Source organism: Glycine soja, chromosome 20 (assembly GCF_004193775.1).
Source record: "Glycine soja cultivar W05 chromosome 20, ASM419377v2, whole genome shotgun sequence".
In the NCBI taxonomy this organism is placed as follows: Eukaryota; Viridiplantae; Streptophyta; class Magnoliopsida; order Fabales; family Fabaceae; genus Glycine; species Glycine soja.
In genome coordinates, this window is record NC_041021.1 from 5,976,688 (window position 1) to 5,997,276 (window position 20,589).

Consider the following 20,589-nt stretch of genomic DNA (forward strand, 5'->3'; position numbering starts at 1 on the left):
ACCATTGCCCAAAACTTGAAGCTACAGTGGCTAGGCAAATACAGGCACAATTTCAAACCTCTGGCAAGCAAGCTCTTCGGGTTAGCAGCTTATTTTGAACTAATATTGTGCTCATTTTTATCTTATATTGTGACAACCATGTATGTGAGCCTGTGAGTTAGTTACTACTTTGGTATTGGTCTATCGATTTTGCCTTTTTTATTTAATTTTTTTATCAAGGTTAGATGAACCAACTAATAGCGAAGAGACTAAATAATTATTTGGTGATTTATAATTTTGGGAATCATTTTTTTATTTTTTTTAATTCTAGGAACCAATTAATACCTCTTTCTTTGATCTGTTTACTGTAGTTCCAGTCATAGTAACAACCTACACATTTCATTTTAATGGTACCTAACTACTTACCTTCCATTTTGTTGCAATATTACACCTCTTTTGAACTTTAAAGAACCTATAGATTTTATATTGCTGATAATTGTTTTAATTTACTTGTAGTACATCCAATTGGGTTTGAGCTTGTCAAGCCATCAAAAATGGCAACAGCAGTTCGAATAGCATTGCTGCTTTGTGGTGTCATCCAATTGGGTTTGTGAGCCTCACTCTAGTGCTGCTTGTCTTAAGCTGCATTGTTGCTATTGTTAGTAACTTTCATTTTTTATTCCCATAAGTTCATTTTTCTATTTTAGTTTCTAGTGTTTTTCTAATTTTATTTCTTATACCATTTTCTTTATTTTTAGTTTCCGTAAATTTATATTTTTTCTAATTTTTGTTCTGATAAGATTTTATTTTTTTATTTATAGTCCTCATAAGTTTACATTTTCAAGATTAAAATTAATAAAATGAAAATTTACATGAACTTAAAATGAACAAAATATCTCACAAGGATCAAAATTGAAAAAACTCAAACTCACAATAACTAAAATTAGAAAAATAAATTTACATTAATCAAAAATAAAAAAATGTTAACTTACATAAATAAAAAACATATTTAATTTTTTTCCATTGGTATTTGGAGCAGAATTTTGTGAAGTTAATTGATTGAACTCATTCAAGTATTCCTTTATTTTTAGTTTCAAGTATCTGCAGGCCTTGAGGGAAGTATCCTATGCCATGATCGATATGCCAACTGTATTGCAATTCTCTTCAACGTAAGTATCCTATGCCGTGGATGTTCATTTGATTTTTGTTGATAGTTGATTTGTTACTGTTTTATTGGGATCATGCTACTATGGCACATAGGTTCAATATTGCCACATTATAATAATTGAAATGGTAGTAGAGGATGCTACAACATGCTATGTCCAGGTTCTGCACAAGTGATAAAACCTTTTTTTTAAACATGTTATTGATTAATATGTTTAAAAATACATTTCAAAGTGCTTCTAAAAATTTGTAATTGTTAACTATTATAACTAATTAATAGTAAAAAAAATGTCTTGATATATTAACCCCTTAAAAATATATTTAAAGATACAAAAGACATGATATATAAATGTACAACAAAAATAAAATAAAAATAGAATTTGGTTCAGCCTGAGTTGAGTACCAATTAATACTGGGATAATCTATATCAATCTATATAATATATGTCATCTTACTTTTTCTTCTCAATCTCAATCCAAATTTCCTTCATTGTCTTTTTTTTTTTGAATAGTTTCAATTGCCATTAAAATCATATTTGCTCAATTATCATTTAGATTTTCCTACATTATAAAATAATTATCAAGGAGACGTTAATCAACTCTTGGTTGGAATCTTTTGTTCTATCATATAATTTTGTAATTACCTATAATCTCCTAGATTTTTTTTTCTTATTCAACTCAGTTTAGTTTATGCCTTTAATTAGATATAATATTTCTCTCTTCGTCTCAATGCAGAACTAAGAATGCGGACGAATTTGCCTCAAGACTTTTAGATATTCATTCTAAGATGCTACAGATTAACAAAAAAGAGGTAAATTTATACTAGTAGGACATTTATACAGCCGAGAGTATTCAGAGAGGATCAGTGTTAGTTCCTACTCTAGTTGGTATTCATTTTAAATATCATTTCATAAGAACTCTTTATGCTTGTATTTTAGTTGCGAGGGACAAAGTGGAAGTATTTTAGAACATGAATTCATGTTTGTTTTTAACTAAAAATTACATAGAAAACAAGAAACATCTCTTTTTCTTTCTTTTTTTTTTACTTAAATTCCTTTTTGAATCATTAGTAAAGGCTAACCCACTGAACCCTGTATCACCTCTGCTTAAAAGAACATCTCACTACAGTTAGAAAATGACATTGTATTGGCAACTAATATTTGATTCCCCTATTTGCTTCCCTTGTTGGGTTTTAATGATATTTTGTGTGAGAGTGGTTTTTGCTGTGTTTAAATAAATGTATGTGCTGATGTGTTGCCGTCGTTAGTTTGGTAAGAAGAGAAAGGAACATGGGAATGTTTTGTTTGTTTAACTTGTTAGGATAAGAAGCGGTTTTGGATGTGTCGTGATGGCTTTTATGATGGATAGAAATTAGAGTAGATAACATGCAAAACAGGTGAAGGGGAGATGGAAAACTGGGAGCAACAGTACATGGGTTTTAGGGAGGAAGACCCTAGTTTTGTGGCTTTTTGTGTGTGGGAGGAAAAAATTGAGTTTTAAATCCTATACATGAGTCATAGGTTTTAAGTTGGTGGACTGTGTGAGTGTACTGATTACAATTACCTCATCAAGCTTCTTATCGGCGACAACGGTGAGTTTTTCCTTGATTCAATTCAATGATTTTTTTATTCGTCTCCGATTGTTAATTATTATTACTAGTTATTGTTGAGAATAGGGATTAGTGTTTAATTTCTGATTATATATGGCATTATTGGCTCTGCTGCTCTCTGGTTTATTTTATTTGTTGCCCAAAATCATTGTAGGTGTGGGGAAGAGTTGTCTACTTTTGAGGTTTTCTGATGGCTCATTCACAACAAGTTTTATCACCACCATTGGGTTAGTATATTATGTGTAGACACCTTTTTTTTTATCGCTTGTGAAAAATGCTGCAGTTGTTTCTTGTCTTGTTTCAAGATTCTTACATCCGTATATCACTAGTTAACAACTGTAATTGATTTGTGTCATACACAAGAAAATATTATTCATGAATATTTTAAATATACAAATATTTTTTAAATTTATAGTAGGAATTATTTATAATTAATTTTTTAATTATTGATTGTAAAGTATAATACTTTTAATTATTAATTATTGTTGTCAATTATAGATATATAATTTATTAAAGTATATGGTAAAATATAGTTTTTAAAATACAATAAATGGGAGAAATAAAAAACATTTTAGTTAGGTAAGGTAATAATATTTAAATAATTGTTGAAAAATAATATTTCAATCAATCTAAGATAAGAGTTCTTAGTTACAATATAAATAAAACAAATCATGAAATAATGACAACATGATATTAGAAAGGTGCAGAATTGGAGAAAAAGCCTAGAGATTAAAAACACTATTATTATCATCAAACGTATCCCAGAAAAAAAATGTTGTTTAGCCTTGTAAATTGTAATAAGTGTTACATGGGATTACTTTCAAAATTTTAATGAATACATTTCAAAAAAATTGTAAGGAGCATGTGATATGGCACTTATATATGACTTATCAGTATTAATAACTTTTTTTTAACTTTTAATTAACACTTAGGATTTGAAAGCACCCGAAATTAATTAATTTCCTTCCTCTCCTAGTGATTTTCGTGGTTAGCTCCCGCTTCTCAAACAAACCTGTCATTAGGTTATAAGAATTTTTCATCAAATAAACATGCCGTATATGCATGTTTTTTCATACATGGTATGTTCTTATTGGAAGCTTTCATTTTCTAAATAGTTTATCATTTGGAAAATATGTATGTTCTTTCTTGTATTGTTTCATGCAAGGAGTTTTTAAATTATGACTTGTCATCAAACCCATAATTGTATTTTAATGTCTGATAATTTTAGTACGTACTAAGTTGGATATCAATTTTAGTACCTGGATATCAATTTTAATGCCTGATAATTTATCACTTTCGATGTCCTTTCTAAGACGGTTATTACGAAATAATCATCTTTGAAAGGTTTTCACTTTTACATTCTAAGACGGTTATTATGAAATAACTGTTTTTGAAAGTTTATACTTTTTACATTTAAAGACGATTATTATGAAATAACTGTCTTTGAAAGTTTCTTCTTCTTAACATTTAAAGATGGTTATTAAGAAATAACCGTCTTTGAAAGGTTTCTGGTCTTCACATTCAATGACGGTTATTATGAAATAACCATCTTTGAATGTATGAATCTTTCAAAGATGGTTATTATGAAATAACCGTCTTTGAATGTAAATGCTGACACAGTATACAAAGACGGTTATTAGTTAATAACCGTCTATGAAAGATTCATACATTCAAAGACGGTTATTATAATAACCGTCGTAAAAATGAATTTCGTTTTAACGTGTTTTAAACAACGATGATTGAAAATCGTCGTTAAATACACTTATTAACCGTCGTAAAAAGCCCTTTTTTAGTAGTGTGTTGTGTTCCTTTTTCATTCTATTTTTTGGATTTCAAGGATCCCCTTTAACTTTTATGGTTTGTAGAGCATTTGGACCCAATTATATGTGTTCTAATTGAATTTTATTTATACATTCTCAGAAGCTTTTATGCATCTTTCCCTCACTGCATATAGGAGACGAGCCAATAAAATTCATGAAAAGAAATTGAAATGGAATACCCCTATAATTTCTGGAAAGGATAAGGTATATTAAATTATTAATGCTACTAACTCTAAGTTCCTATTTCGGCATGGATGACTCAAATTTGAGTTTGCTAACTGGTTTCTTTCTCTAGTAATTGCTCTTTCATCATCCAAACAATATAAACTTCCTACTTTTTATTATATTGTATTACAAAGAATGTGAATATATCATATATTTCTTTTCTCACCCTCTCTTACTCTTTCTCTCTCTGAAAGTGTCTACACCCAACAGATATGAATTATGAGCCAATCCTTTTACTTCTCCAAAGATCTCCTGGCTAGCCAGTCAACCATTTGCCTAAAGTGTGTCAATCATTAGAGAATCCAGGACCCTGGGGGTAATTTATTCATATATATCTCATTCTATTTATTTGTACTTTTTTTTACTAAGAACCAAAAAATACTTCTTATTGTTAATATAACATGCATACATACTCAAAAATACTTTTTTCCTCAATTTTTCAATTGTATTTGAGGTTCCTATTAGTTTTTTCTTAAGAAAAAAATAATTACTAACTATTTTTTTTACTGAAATACTAACAATTGTTTAGAAAAACAATTAACTAGCTTCTACCAACTTAACTAGCTTTTGCCAACTTTTGAGCCTCCCTTAGTCCAAACATTATGTAAATTTAAGGGTTTTTGATGTCAAGGATACAACTTAAAGTAAATTTGTTCATTAAATTAAAAACATATATTACGTTAAAAATATAAAAGCTAGTACTTCTCTTTTTAATTTACGAATATTTTTTGTTTCTATATCCTTGGTATCAACCTTTAAAATCTAATAAGATATGTGCAGTTACTGTTATTGATCTTGATTAATAGTTTGTCTCTTTATAATATTTCAAGATATTGATGTTGAACTCCCTATCACAATCAAGCTTAGAGCATGGGTATAGTTGACATTTTTATGTATGACTCTATTGCATCCTTGAGATATTAATTTATTACTCACGATAATTTACTATTTAGTCATAGCCTCGTGACTTGAAACCTATGGGAAAGTATTAAACATGTATTTTGTGTTTGTAGGATCCGAGTTCCATATCCATTTCAATGGGTAGCACCTACATTTGATGTTGGTGAAGCCTTTGCCATGATGATGGCATCCTTTGTTGCTCTTGTAGAGCTAATTTATTTCTTTAGACCTTATCTATCTATTTTTAATTTATGTAATACACCAATTGTTTTTAAATGCAACAAATCTAGTTTTAACTTATTTTGTGGTAGGATATATATGTGAGTAAGTTGAAAATGAGTAATATTTATACTTATAGTTTGATAACTATCATTTAAATTGGTTTATAGATTAATATTATGAGATTGTAAGTAGTGTGATATTATAATGAAAATTATATTTGAAATATTTTAATGTATAATTAATATCTTTTTTATAAATTAGTTTCAGTTGGTTTATTCTAAAAGCAAATAAAATATTAATTATTTTTTTCAAAAGACAACATTGGTTGGTGTAAAATCGATGTAGAAAGTACCCTTAAAATATCAGTTTTAGAAAAATCGATCTTAACACACACTAGACGACATTAGTTCTTAAAAAATCAATGTTGAAAAACCGATGTTGTAAGACTACTTTCTACATCGTTTTTGGCCAAAATTGATGTTGTAAACACATTCAACATTGATTTTGCCAAAAATTGATGTTGTAAAGACACTATCTACATTGGTTTTTCTAGAACCGATGTAGAAAACACTTCAGAATACACAATTCAACATCATTTTTTTAGTAACCAATGTCGTGTAATGTATGTTAACATCGATTTTTTGAAAACTAAAACCAATGTTAATAGTGATAATGTTAACGTCGATGATTTCAACATCGGTTAAAAATCGATGTTAAAAGTAAAAAACAACCGATGTTAAAAGTTTATTTTCTAGTAGAGAACCCCTATAGAGTTGCTTTAGTTATCCACACATTCTGCCAACAAACCTCCCTAAACAATAACCAATCATCCTCATAATGTAACATATGAAAGCTAATCTCTTTCTTCACCATAATAATGAGCATACTATACCATACGATAACTTATTTCATATCCTTTTATTCCTAATAGGAAAAAGAAGTGGTGTATTAAATCCACAATAATTTACCAAAAAGATAGAATGTAGAATCAGTACATTTGAATTGTCATATTCTTATAAGCAATATTAAATAGAATGTAAAATCCACAGTATCTAGTATTTTCTTTTCCTTTTATTTATAAGTAGACATATTTTAATCATAGTCTACTAGTTTTAATTTGTCTTATTTTGTGGGTTTGATGGTAGGCAAAAATACTTTTGCAATCTCTTAGATGGTGGAAGAAAATCTAACTAGGTCAGTAAGAGAGGAAAAGATTAAGGTCCGGAAGAGATATAGTTCCCTTATCTGTAAGAAGATATATCCTTGGAAGTTCCTCTTTGTTTACTTTGCCTCACTTTAGTATAATATTAGGCATTAAATATTGGAGAAGTGTTAATTTATTGTCCTTTAGTGTTGGACCACTTATACTCGATCCTACAGACTCATAATTCTCTTCACATAATGGTGAGAAATAAAAAAAGGAGTGAGAGAAGAAACAAAAACACACATGTGTAGGCTGCAAAGTCTATACTATTATGACCAAGCTTCCATGAAGGAACTTTCTAAGAAATTTTTTAATATATTCAAACAAGGAGAATCTAGAATCTTACACAAACACTTGAACAAAACTAGTCGATACAACTTAAGAATCTGTTAATGAAGTTTAGTTTGAGAAAGAACTTGTTAGAAGCAACAAGAAGTTATCATTCCTAAAAAGGGATATTTATACTTCATGTCAAAGTTGATCATTCAAGATACTTGAAGACATGTGTCAAAAGACTCTTCTAGGATTTGGTATTTGATATTTTTCCTTCAAAACATTAAAGTATTAAATTTATTGTCAAAAGAGAATTTGATCAATGGTTTGTTTCTCGTTAATTAACCTAATAAATTATGAAAAAGTTGTATCTTCAAGAAACAAAGTGAGAAAACCTTTTCCAAAAGTGTCCACCTTTGGAGTCATCAAACAACATCAACTAGTTCATGCTCTTTATAGACCAATTAAGCCATCCTTTTCTTGTAAGATAAACTATTTCTTACTTTTGATTGGTGAATATCGAGGGTTTGAATCCATCTCTCTCCTCTTTTTTGGTGAAAATATTTGTTTAGTCTAGAACTTGATTTAATTTATTTTATCCTATCCCCATTTTAATTCTTGATACTTTTATAATGGGCCAGCAGTTTGATGAACCTTGTGAAGTGATGGCATCCCACCTCGGTCAACTTTGTTCTGGTGGTGTTTTCGCATTAACAGTATAGCTATTCCGTTAACACTGAGTAGTGGAGGGTTTCTCATTCAGTGTCACATCCGTTTCCAATCTATTGTGTTAAGTTGTGGAGTGATAGCAGTTAAGCAAGTAAGGTTTTATTGTGTAATAACTTATTGTATGTGTATCTGCGTATACTTAATAGAAAAACTAGTGATGGTTTTAATTCACAGTAATTTGGAACAAAATTTGAATGTTGATTCAGCATTTGAATTGATATATAGAAATGAAAATTAAATCAATATAGACTACTTGAGTTTTTTCTGCTTTTATAAGAAAATATATTATTGAAACATAGTCTACTAGTGTCAATTTGTCTTCTTTGGTAGGTTTGACTGTAGGCATAAATAATTTCATAATCTCTTATGTATTGTTTGCAAAGTCTGTAGTATTATGATCAAGCTTCCATACGAAGGAAATTTCTAAGACAATATCCTTTTAGAGTCAAACATGGAGAATCTAGAATCTAACACAAACAACAGAGCAAAACTAGTCGATATAGCTTAAGAATCTGCTAATGGAATTCGAGAAACAACTTGTTAGAAGCAACAACAAGCTATCATTCCTAAAAAAGGATCTTCATACTTAATGTAAAATTTGATCATTCAACATACTTGAAGACATGTGTCAAAGACGATTCTTGGATTTGGTATTTGAGATTTTGCCTTGTAAAGAGAATCTGATCAAAAGATTGATGTAACACCATGTAGAGCTTGTAGGCCTTGGATCTTGTTCATCAATGGAATCCTTTGCTTCTTGAAGATCAATGGCAGCGGAATGGAGGAGGAGGAAAGGTGATTGAAGATGCCACTTCAAGGAGAAGACGAGTCAATAACAAGCTCACTACCATAGGAGACCATGAATAATAGCTTGAAGATAGGAGAAGATGAGTGGAGGAAGAGGGAAAGAGGGGGGGCAAGAATTTTATACTTCAAATGAGGTCTGAACTTTGAAGTTTAATTTCTCAAAAGATCATAATTCAAAAAATGCACACACAAGGCCTTTATTTATAGCTTAAGTGTCACACAAAATTGGAAGAAAATTTGAATTTCTACTCAAATTTTACTTGAATTTGTGGAGCCAAATTTAGAGCCAAATTTTCACTAATTATGATTAGTGAATTTCAAATATGGTTCATCCCACTAATCCAAGATCAAATCTAAGTTTCTCCACTAAGTATGCTTGGGTGTCACGAGGCATGTAAAGCATGAAGGACATGCACAAAGTGTGACTATATGATGTGGCAATGGGGTGTAGCAAGCAAATGCTCACCTCCCCCTCAGGCTGGTCCGAAATTTAATTGAATTGAGCTTTTCCCAATTCAATTAAATTTCTCTCCCATGACACAATCAAATAGTGCACTTAATGCATGTGAAATTACAAAACTACCCCTAAAAGAAAAACTAGTCTATGTGCCATAAAATACAAGGGTTGAAAATCATATATTGCGAGGGTACCCTCCCTACACTATGGAACTCTAAATAAAAGACCCAAAAATAATGAAACATTAATCTAATATGTACAAAGATAAGTGGACCAATACTTAGCCCATGGACCCAAAATCTACCCTAAGGCTTTTTCTTGCATCTCTGACCCAATCTTCTTGGAGTCTTCTATCCAATGCCCTTGCGGGGTAGGATTGCATCAAGGATTGCCTCTCATTACTTAAGCTAGTAAATTATGAAAAAGGCTGTCTCTTCAGAAACAAGTGCAAAAACCTTTTCCAAATCTATGTTTAGGGATTTAAAAGGTTTTAGATCTATTTTTTCTCTTTGTCTTCTTCAAAAAAATTAATATTTTATTATTTTTTTCTAATGTTTCTTTGTTTCATTTTTCTCAATAATAATTAATGAGTCTGATCTAACTTTTACTCATACAGTTTAATAAATGATATCAGAATATTTGAATTTACCAATCTTAAATTATATTACCTGTTTTATACTAAATATCTTCAAACATTAAAATCTTGTGTAGCATTATTGAAAAAAAAGAGACCACACTCTTAAAGTCTTTCACACAACCTCTCCATACATAAAACCTTCCTCACAAGGCCCCTAGATTTCTATCTCCCTAACCTCGACATGTCACCACCACTGCCGCCACACTAAATCCCCCCACAAGCAAAGTTTCATGAATCACAACCAGGTCTTTTGCGCTTTGGTTAGTCTATATCTTTCTCTTTCTTTGTCACTACAAACATTTCATTTTTTTCCTCTGTCACCTCATATGTTTCTTTTAACCTTTCCTGGTCTTTCTTTTACTTCGTATACCTCTTCATTGCTATGTGCTTCACCCAAACTCTCTCCTCTGATTCGAAACCCGTGTCACTTTTGGACCACCTAATGGACTTCTCTTCCCATTGATGTCCACCCCCTCCAACATTTGCCATCACCAGTCGGTCTTTCATGGCCCCAATTTCAAAATAGTGAGCAGGCCAAACGGCTCTAAGAACAAGCCCAAGCCCACCTCCCTCTCAGTTGGCCAACCCATTGAACTGTCTGTGAAACTTGTCACGATCAACATTGTTTTGGGTAGGGATGTCATGGAGAAAATCCTTGACGTTGCTCGTCGTGACCATGTTAGCCTCACCATTCTCAATGCCTCTGGCATGATAAAAAACGTAATTGTTTGCAACCTACCACAAGGTGCCCCTACCTTGCTCATTGGGCCCTTGACCTTGCTCTCCCTCATTACCTTCTACTTATACAACAACCAATACACCCTTCACCTAGGAGCCACCCCTCCCCCTCCATTTTCTTTCAGTATCAAGCTTTGCACATCTCATGGACAAGTCTTCGATGGACTTATTGGTGGTAGCATAATTGTTGGTGACAATGTCAGCCTCATGGTCTCCACCTTAAAAAAAAACCCAATATTTCAAATTTATTTCTAAAGGCAAAGAAGGGAACAATGATGACAACAATGTATAATTATGACAATAATCCATGTGATTTAAGTGGGCGTTGTGACTTGTTGGTGTTCAACATGGTGGGATCAGCATCTGAGGGGTGCGAATGATGTGAAAGTGATAACATAAGTGCAAGGAAACATTGAATAACTAAATGCAATCGAGATGTCTCTGAATGTGTCATTATTTACTTTTTCTTATCTTGTTTTGTTTTACTTTATTTCTGGTGAGCTGTAATAGTGTGTCATAAGGGTGGAATAAGATGAGAGTTCTCTACAATGCTTTATTTGCTGGGGGTGTTTTTTGTGCTGGGTGATGAGTTATGTGTCATCTTGCATGTTTCAATTACCAGTATTAAATGAATTTCTTTGACTAATTATTGCTTCTCTTTTTAATATATTTAATTTTCATTAATGTGATTCGTGCATGTCTTCCTGAGAATTGTGACTTCGTGGAAAATAATATCTTCTATGGAGGTGCATGATGGTTTTCAGAATTCTTATTGAGTACTTTATTGGTGTTATTGGTTGGAATGACTGGTGTAAAATTTGTTAGTCTAGACCTTAAAAGAGAAAGATGTAGAAGAAGGAGTAATAATGTGATAAATCATCAATAGTGTAACAAAAAGGAAAGATAACAAGGAAAGAAAGAGATACTAAATGAGTATTTAGATTAAATGGGTGTTTATACTTAGAAATCATTGGTTGGTAGAAACTGTAGTTTCTATATTTATAAATTTGTTCGATGCCGTTTTTTTTCTTCTTTTAATAGTTAATATGTTTAATTTACTTTCATTTGTTCTATGTTTTCTGAATTCTCATTGAGTGCTTGGATGGTGTTGCTGGTTAAAGTTATAGTTTTTGTGTGAGAATGTTAATGGAAGTTTCAAATTTCAACTTGTTTTGCCATTGGACATGTACTGCGTGTGTTGCCAATTTTAGTGTGTCTGTGGGTAGTTATGGAATTCCATAGAATACAATAGCGTTGTGACTGTTTCTTTGTTCTATTGTTGTCTAAGGTAGGGTTCAATTAAATGTCTCCAATGTTGAGCATGAAAAAAAACCCAATGAGAACAAACTGTCACATGAGCGTGTTGTTTTGAAGAAATGGCCTGTGGATGACTTGACTAGAACATGCATGATTCAAGTTGCTTTCATTATTCCATTGTGCATAGTCGTCCATGAATTTTCTCCTTTTTTTTGTTCTATTTACAAATCTTGACACCATTTCCGTTTTCAAGTGTCATGCATTTCATTAAATCTATAATTATTTATAATTTTTTTAGTTCTTTAATTAATATATACCATATTTATTATGGATTTAAATTTTTTTTTCACTAAAATATAAGACACATTTATTGTATTAATAACTCTGTTCAAATAAATTGACTTAAATAATATAAATTTATGACAATTTATGTTGTGTCACGTTTCTTACCACAACGATTTGACTGTTCTGACACATATCTGGCATCCCACTATCTAGCTTCATCCATCTCATGGTTTAAATAATCTACTTTAATAGATAGTTATTAACCTTCACAATGGTTTATTCGAATATGACATACCTAAATTAAAAAAATATACTCAAGTTTAGTGTGTGGGTGTGTAAACTACATGCTTTGGCGCTATTATATTATAATAAAATCTTTTTATGCTCTTTTAGTATCAAGTAATAATATTATTTATTAAAATGTATTAATTAAAATTTTTAATGGTATATATGCTTTCATTATTTACTTAACATATGATCAGATGTATTAATTAATATTTTTATGCATCTATTTATATGATTTAACAATTTTATTAAAAATAAATGATGTTTCTTTTTTTAAAAAAGCAAAGTGAATATTATTAGACTAGACACGAAATTTGACCCATAATAAAAAAAGAAATTACATCATAAGGTAGCTAACGTCCTTAGACAATGAAAAGAACTATTACACCAATGGGCAAAAGAGATACCAGAACAAAGTTTGATATTAGAAATTATCCAAGACCATGATAATCTCTAGATAGCTAAGTCCCAACACCATCTACCCCATTAAAAACCTTTTGATTCCTATGGTACCACAAACTCCAGAAAGTTGTGTGCCATTTAACATGTTGTAATCCACGCAAGTGTTTCCCTCTATAGAATAGACCATGTTGTAAAATGTGCTCCGTCAAACACACAAGCACCATATGGAACTTCTACTCCCCTTTGTATTAAGGTTGAGCGTGCAGGTAATTGATAGCAATCTTACCAAGAACCTCAGGCTAAAGAGAATAAGCAGCAAACTAGTCCACTTGTGGGATTATGAGTGAACACGATCAGGCCCCACCGTTGGTTCCACTACTTTGCCAATAGTTAGTTGTAACAAACTACAATTCAAATTAGCAAAGTTGTTAGTCTGTTATCTCTAATTTCCTACAAAATTATCCTGTATTCAGCTATAAATATAAACCTAATGAAGGAATAAAGGCAGAGATGAATTACTACTTATCTTAATTGTCTTAGTAGAATAGTTTTCCCTATCATTTTGGTCCGACCTGCCCCCACGACAATGTCGGAACACAATACTCGCCAATCCTCCACTGAGCGCCTCGAGGAGACAGTCCACCATTTGTCGCAGGCGCATTCCACCCGAGTCCTATGAAAGATAATGGCGAGGACTTTGAGTCCTGTGAAAGATTAAGGCGAGGAATTTGAGTCCTATGAAAGATAAAGGCGAGGACTTTGGGTCCTATGAAAGATAAAGGCGAGGACTTTGAGTCTTATGAAAGATAAAGGCGAGGACTTTGAGTTCTATGAAAGATAAAAGTGAGGACTTTGATTCCTATGAAACATAAAGGCGAGGACTTTGAGTCCTATGAAAGATAATGGCAAGGACTTTGAGTCCTGTGAAAGATAAAGGCAAGGAATTTGAGTCCTATGAAAGATAAAGGCGAGGACTTTGAGTCCTATGAAAGATAAAGGCAAGGAGGACTTTGGGTCCTATGAAAAATAAAGGCAAGGACTGTGAGTCCTGTGGAAGATAAAAGCGAGGACTTTGAGTCCTGTGAAAGATAAAAGCGAGGACTTTGAGTCCTATGAAAGATAAAGGAAAAGACGTTGAATCCTACGAAACAAGCCAATAGGTACTAGTACCAAAGGGTTTAACCTTATGAGAAAGCAAGAGGTTGACTCTTTGAAAGGGTCTCTCATCCTAAACTCAAAAGATAGGACATTTGATTTGGAAATTTGGTATATAAAGAGAAATCTATTCACTTATAACCTAACATGATTTTTGGGATGCAGATGCATGCAACCTTCATCTTGAAATGCAGTAAAAATGTAAAAGGTTTTGAACTGAAAAATTGTGCAATGCTCATGACATTCTTTCCTATTTTTGTGATTTTGATTTATATTTGATTTTTTTTCTTTTTTTTCCTTTTTTGTGGAAAACACAGATTGACTGTCTCTTTCTGAAAGACGTGATAACTCATGAGACCTCATCCTATCTTTTTGTAAATCTCTTCAGGGACTCCCTCAGAGTGTATGTTTTGTTTGATTTGGTCACTTGACAATTTTGGATGATGGCAGTGGAACCATTTGACATTTAATCAATCAACTGAAATATTGATCATATGGTTTGTCCCTTTCTTTTTGTTTAAAAAAACTTCGATTATTCTGCACAGCAAGAAATATATGGCTTTGGGATCGACCGCATGTACCATGGAAGGAAGGCAATGGATGGTTACACTTTGGTGTATGAACCAGTGAAACTTTCCTGGTTTAAGATTATAGAGTGATGTCAAGGGTCTGTCGATCCCACTGAAACTTGATGACATGGGCTAATCCCGAAAGATTTTATACAACAAAGGCCACCATTGGATTCAAAAGGAATCCTAAGGAGTTTGCATGAGCGACTAACATCAAATGGACCCTATTATCACAATTTTCTTTGGGCATTTTCCACGAGCTCCTGGTCAAATGAGTTTTCTTCTCAAATGTGCAAGTGCGAAACCTTGAGGATTCTCTTTATATATATATATATATATATATATGTATGTATGTATGTATGTATGTATGTGTGTATGTATGTATGTATTCAACAATCAAAAGCGTGTGTGGGTTTCATTCCAGAATCCCAACTTAAAAGCAAAATTAGTTATTCCTTGATCCACATGGGCTTTATTGGGCTTGTAACATGGTTAGGGGTAAGAGAGCTATGGAAGAAAGGATTAGAGAGGCTCAAAGAGTGTATAAGGGTTATATTGAGTAAGAACCTTGAGAGTCTTGCTTGTACTTTTGTTCCTTTCAACTCTTGGGTCGGGCTCTACTCCTTTTGTCTTATACATTAATCTTTATTGCACTTTTGTGCCTTCCTTCTAAAATCTGGAGATCTTTTGTCTCTCTTTTTCTTCACTCGCCTTTGGCAGATTTTATTTTCTTTTCCCTTTCATTGTTGTCCAACTTCATGCATGTGTAGTTTGCATTGCTCTTCTCGTCGGTTTAGCAGTGGTTCCTACTTCGGGTTTCTATTTTGTTTTTGTTCTTTTTTGTTTTATTTTAGAAAACAAATATGCTTTGGCTCGGAGGGGGATAGCAAGGGATAAATTAGTGTTTGAGATGTTGAAACACGACCATGTGTCATTTCAAATCTTGACTTAGATCCTTTTGTAGTTTCAATTTCGAGACCAATCCCCTAATAAACATGCTCCTGATTGTTTTTTCCTTTTTTTATTTTTTATTAACCCTAATATTTGCGTAGGCCTCCCTTTCGGGTTTTCGACCTACTAGGTGAGAACTTATGATCTGCCCCTAGGTTCGCTTGAGACTCATGCATGGTGCCTCTCATTGCCCCAGTGTAGGGCTCTAAGGTATCTATTGTCTTTTGTCATGACCTTGTAGCAATAAAAGAAACTGTACAGGTTCTCAAAAATGAATTTTCAAGGACGAGAAATATTTAAAAGATTTTCAATTGACAAATTAAGTCAAATGACTCCTGTTCTTGATAACTCACTTTTCTCTCAAAAAGAAAACTTTTAAGAATGATAAAATGAGGTCACATGAATGTCGATACTTCTTATTTTTTATTTGGAATACAGTCGATCAAAGGTTTTTTTTTTACTTCTTACTTTACTCGTTGTTTACGGCACCCTCACCAAATGTGGAGAACGAACAATTTTTGATTGAACAAACTTGGAGATCAACTCAGGAGCGCATGTCACTTGAGCAAACAAACCAACAACTTACATTCACATTCCAGTGAAAGTTAAATAAGCAAAGATGTAATTGTGAGAGAATGAGTGACAAGGACATCAAATTTATCCATATTATTAGCATTGTGACTATTGTTTACAATAATGGCATAAACCTGAAAATCCTAATGAGTCATTGGAGACATCTAACAACAATCTTTAAATTGCTCCAAGCATCATACAGAGTATTACTTGACGACATCAAAACTCACGAGCGATTTTCCTCCTCGAATCTCAACCAGCCTGCATCAATCAGACTTTGCACCTTATGTTTTAGGGTCATACAATGCTCAATGGAATGCCTCGGAACTCCCCCATGATAAGCACATGTCATGTTGGGGTTGTATCCTCTGGGAAATGGAGGTTGAGAAATCTTTGCTGGGCTTATAACTGCCATTGCATTATTGAGCAGATAGGGGAGTAAGTCAGCGTATGCAATGGAATTGGGGTGAATTCTACAGGCTTCTTTTTTGGAAAATTCCTTCCCTGGTTGGTGTTTTGATTGGTATTAGGGGTGGTTTTGGGTGTTGGATGTGCATCGGGTGGATTTTATGGCCAATTTGGGGATGTCCTTTATGGATGATTGAGCGTTCTTAGCTGGTAGGGTGGTGGGTAATGAGAAGGACTGAGATTGGTCGAGTATTGATATTGTTGGGCTAATGGGAAATTTGGCCATATAGGAATGGCAACCACAACATGGGTTTCTCCCTCCTTCTTATTCTCTCCATTTGCTCCAGGCTTCCTATTCATCAAAGCAGGATAATCAAATTTGTCTCTTCTCATACCCACTTCGATCCTTTCACCGACAAAAACTAAATCGGCAAAGCTTGAAGGCATGTAACCACCATCTTTTCATAGTAGAACACCAGTAACGTGTCTACTATCATTGTTATCATCTCCCTCTCCATCATTGGGGGTGCTACTGGAGCTGCTAGATCCCTCCACCTTTGGGCATATTCTTTGAAAGATTCATGCTCCTTCTTACATATGTTCTGTAGCTACATTCTATCCAGAGCCATATCAGAATTGTGCTGATACTTCCTAATGAAGGAAACCATTAGGTCCTTCCAAGAATAGACTCGGGAAGGTTCCAGATTAGTATACCAGGTGACGAATGCCCCAGTAAGACTTTCCTGGAAGAAATGCATCAACAATTTTTCATTTTTTGAGTATGCCCCCATTTTCCTATTGTACATCTTTAGGTGATTCTTAGGGCAAGTAGTCTCTTTGTATTTATCGAAATCCAGCACCTTGAACTTTGGAGGGATAACGATGTCGGGCACTAGGCACAGTTCTACCATGTTAACAAAGGCATAATCTCTGCCTCCTTCAATAGCCCTCAGCCTCTCCTCTATATGATCAAATCTCTCCCTTTCCACTATAGCAAGAGGGACTCTTCCCACTGTAAAATGCAAGGGTTGTGGTTGTGGGCGATACTGAAGGACCCCCAAAGTGTTTGGTATGGGTACGCCATAAAATGCCTGCCTCTCAGCAGCATATCCGATGTGAGGCTCGAAGTCGACTAGATTGTGGTCTCGGGGTGCTTCATGTGTCTCCCCCATGGGTTGAGAGACTTGTGCATGACCAAATTGGGGATGTTGGGTGGTGTATAGTTGGGAGGCAAGCCATATGGTGGGAAGGAATACTTACTCTGGACCTGCACAAAATGCCCCCCCCCCCCATACTTCCCAATGCTTCGCCTCCATGACCTACCATATCCGAGACTGGACGACTTGCTTTATTGATGCTAGATGTGTGAGTCGAGTCCACCTCAGTGGCAGTACTTGTGGCAATGACTATAGCCGTGTTGACCTCCATCACTTTTCTCATACTCATCATGGCTTCCATCATTGTTGTCATTTGCTCTTTCATGGCCTCCATGTCGGCCTTCATCTGCTCTTGCACCTCTTCTATTTCACTCATCACTCTAGCTTTGGCACGCGTTTGGTAAGGGCACCGTAAAGCACGTGCTTTCCTTTTGATCACAATGATTACATTTTGGCTTTCAAGGAAAGAATGAAATGAGGAATGCAACCTATGTGAAAAGAAAAAATAAGCATGGATGTATGTGAACAACACATTGTTGAAGTATTGCAAATTTACATAGGGCACTCAGTAGAACATAGGGTTGAATCAATCCAGATTTTCATTAAAACAACATTGTTCATTAGATCTTGTTAGAGTCAAAGTGCAACTGGAAATAAAACATGGACATCAATAGTCACAATTTTTGTAAATTATTTAGCTCAATCATGTGTTGGCAGTAACCAAAGAAGCTATGTAAACTCAATCCATCTTCAGCCCCAACTTTTGCAAGCTGGTTACTTCCATACTTGACCTTGACTTAATGAAAACCTTTTCTTAAAAGCATGTGCTTGGTTCGACCCTATGTTCGCAAGAATTGAAATTTAGATTGCCAATACTTCAACAAGCTATCATAGAGATGAATGATTAGGGCACACTTATGCTATGCATGACAAACATAATTATGAGATTGACATGAGACGCCCGAAGAACCACCCTTTTCCTAGTTAACAAGGCATTAGGAACCATGTTCACATGATTTTCAATCATTTTTCAAGAGAAATGAGTGTATAATCCCAACATGGTTTGTTTATAGCTATCATCATGGTATCCAACACATGTAACTAAGAATGCGGTGTAAACTTTCAAGTTTCACTGTGACTTTCTTTTTGTTCTTTTTTTTTGTTTTTTTTTTTTGCAGAGGAAAATGCAAGGATCATGCATGAGTGAACATAACATGCGAACGATGAAAATAGAATGTATGCAGTTGGCAGAACAAAATCATGTTAATTGAAGATGTATGATAATGCAATGACTTATGCAAATGCAATGCATGAATATGATAAATGATAAATGCAGGAACGATATGTCCATTACGATGCCATGAAGAGATGCATGATGCGATCAAGGAACAAGCCAGAGTGAGTTTGCTATGCCCCCCTCCCCACTAATTCAGGAACCTAATGGAAAGGATCCAAAAGTCCCCTTCTAGTGACAATGCCCAAGGGTGGTTTCATGTAACTTTATTGGCTTCTAGAGATATCATCCTCTTAGGTAATACATTGTGGCGATAGGGACTATCAACGACAATGCATCACTAAAAGAGAAAAACTCTAGATGAGGCTTCACTATTATCAAGCGACCCAAAGACCTAGCATGACCACAGATCGAACCTCCACTCCTTATGTCTCACATAGACCTGGGTATAGGGCCTAATATCTCAATGTGTGTGCAAAGGTGTAGGTTCCATGTGTGCATAGAAAAAAAGTATTTCTAACTATGAATGTAGTAGATAGATAGACACACACCAAACACAACAACATAGCAAAGGTTATACACAAGCGAAAGGAAACATAAATAAAGAAGAAGTCACGATAAAACATTGCACACTGATCGAATGGCTTAACTAACTAACATCCCCAGTGGAGTCGCCATCTGTCGCAACCTACCCTATGACGGGAGTGCGGGCGAAAAGTCAAAGGAGCGTCTTCCAAAAAGGAAAACGCGTGGGAGTCACCACCAACATTTATTCGAGAAAAACATTAGAAAAACCAAAAATGAGGTCTGCGAATATTGAAAAGAAGGGTTCGGGAGTTGTTTACGCATAAGAAAGGTATTAGAACCCCACACGCCTGCCACAAGGGATGGCAGCCTTTAATCGATTGTGCAAAAAGCGTGACTTCAATATCATTTATTTTCCCTTTTTTTATTTTTTGGGGTCGAAAAGGGGGCTGCCCTTGCTCCTACGTATCCTCAGGTGCGATAAGGAATTCAAACCTACGTAGTTCTTTAAGTCTGAATGTTTGTGTGTTAAATTGATTTTTTATGTTTTTGAAAGATTCATTTTAACTGCGAAAAAAAGTCGTTTAAGGCGTTGGACCTTGAAACAATGTTTTAAACTTTGAAAAAAAGCAGAGAGAATCATTAAGGCGTTGGACCTTAAAACGATCTCATGTGATATTTGATGAAATAAAGAAGTTTATGAGTTGGTTTTATCTTGCTTTTGTTTATTAACTTTCAATCTCTTTAAAGACAATTTTATTGCACTAGTGATCAATTAAGATTGAACTTTACAAAGAAAAAGAGATCGCCGATGATAGATGGAGAAGATGAATGTGCACATAATAACAAGGGGGACCCCTAAAGGTATATAGATCACATTCAATCCCAAAAAAAAAAAAAACTAACTGATGGTCGCACGAAAAACACGAAACAAGAAACAAAGTAAGGAATGATCGCGGTCGCGATTCAGTAGCGCCTCGACCTCGTTTCCTCTTTTTTCTTCTTCTCCTTTCTCTCTTCTCTCA

General features: G+C 33.8%; 1 protein-coding gene and 1 long non-coding RNA gene across 2 annotated transcripts; both read left to right on the forward strand.

The window, feature by feature from the left end:
* The first annotated feature begins 52 nt into the window (after positions 1-52).
* On the forward strand, positions 53-2,565 carry LOC114401405. Its single transcript, XR_003664265.1, has 5 exons — positions 53-389; positions 496-585; positions 1,071-1,148; positions 1,878-1,953; positions 2,463-2,565. It is a non-coding gene; the product is annotated as an uncharacterized LOC114401405 (long non-coding RNA).
* A 7,922-nt stretch (positions 2,566-10,487) lies between these two features.
* LOC114401814 (AT-hook motif nuclear-localized protein 16-like) lies at positions 10,488-14,806 on the forward strand. Its single transcript, XM_028364397.1, has 2 exons — positions 10,488-10,973; positions 14,693-14,806. Exons 1-2 carry the CDS (start codon positions 10,488-10,490, stop codon positions 14,804-14,806), a joined length of 600 nt encoding a protein of 199 aa, XP_028220198.1.
* The last annotated feature ends 5,783 nt before the right edge of the window (positions 14,807-20,589 follow it).

Bases quoted from the DNA above. Each gene is read 5' to 3' on its own strand.
- LOC114401814 (XM_028364397.1), top strand. From the start codon at position 10,488: ATGTCCACCCCCTCCAACATTTGCCATCACCAGTCGGTCTTTCATGGC. The intron at 10,974-14,692 runs GTCTCCACCTTA...TATTCTGCACAG, and splicing joins GTGACAATGTCAGCCTCATG to CAAGAAATATATGGCTTTGG.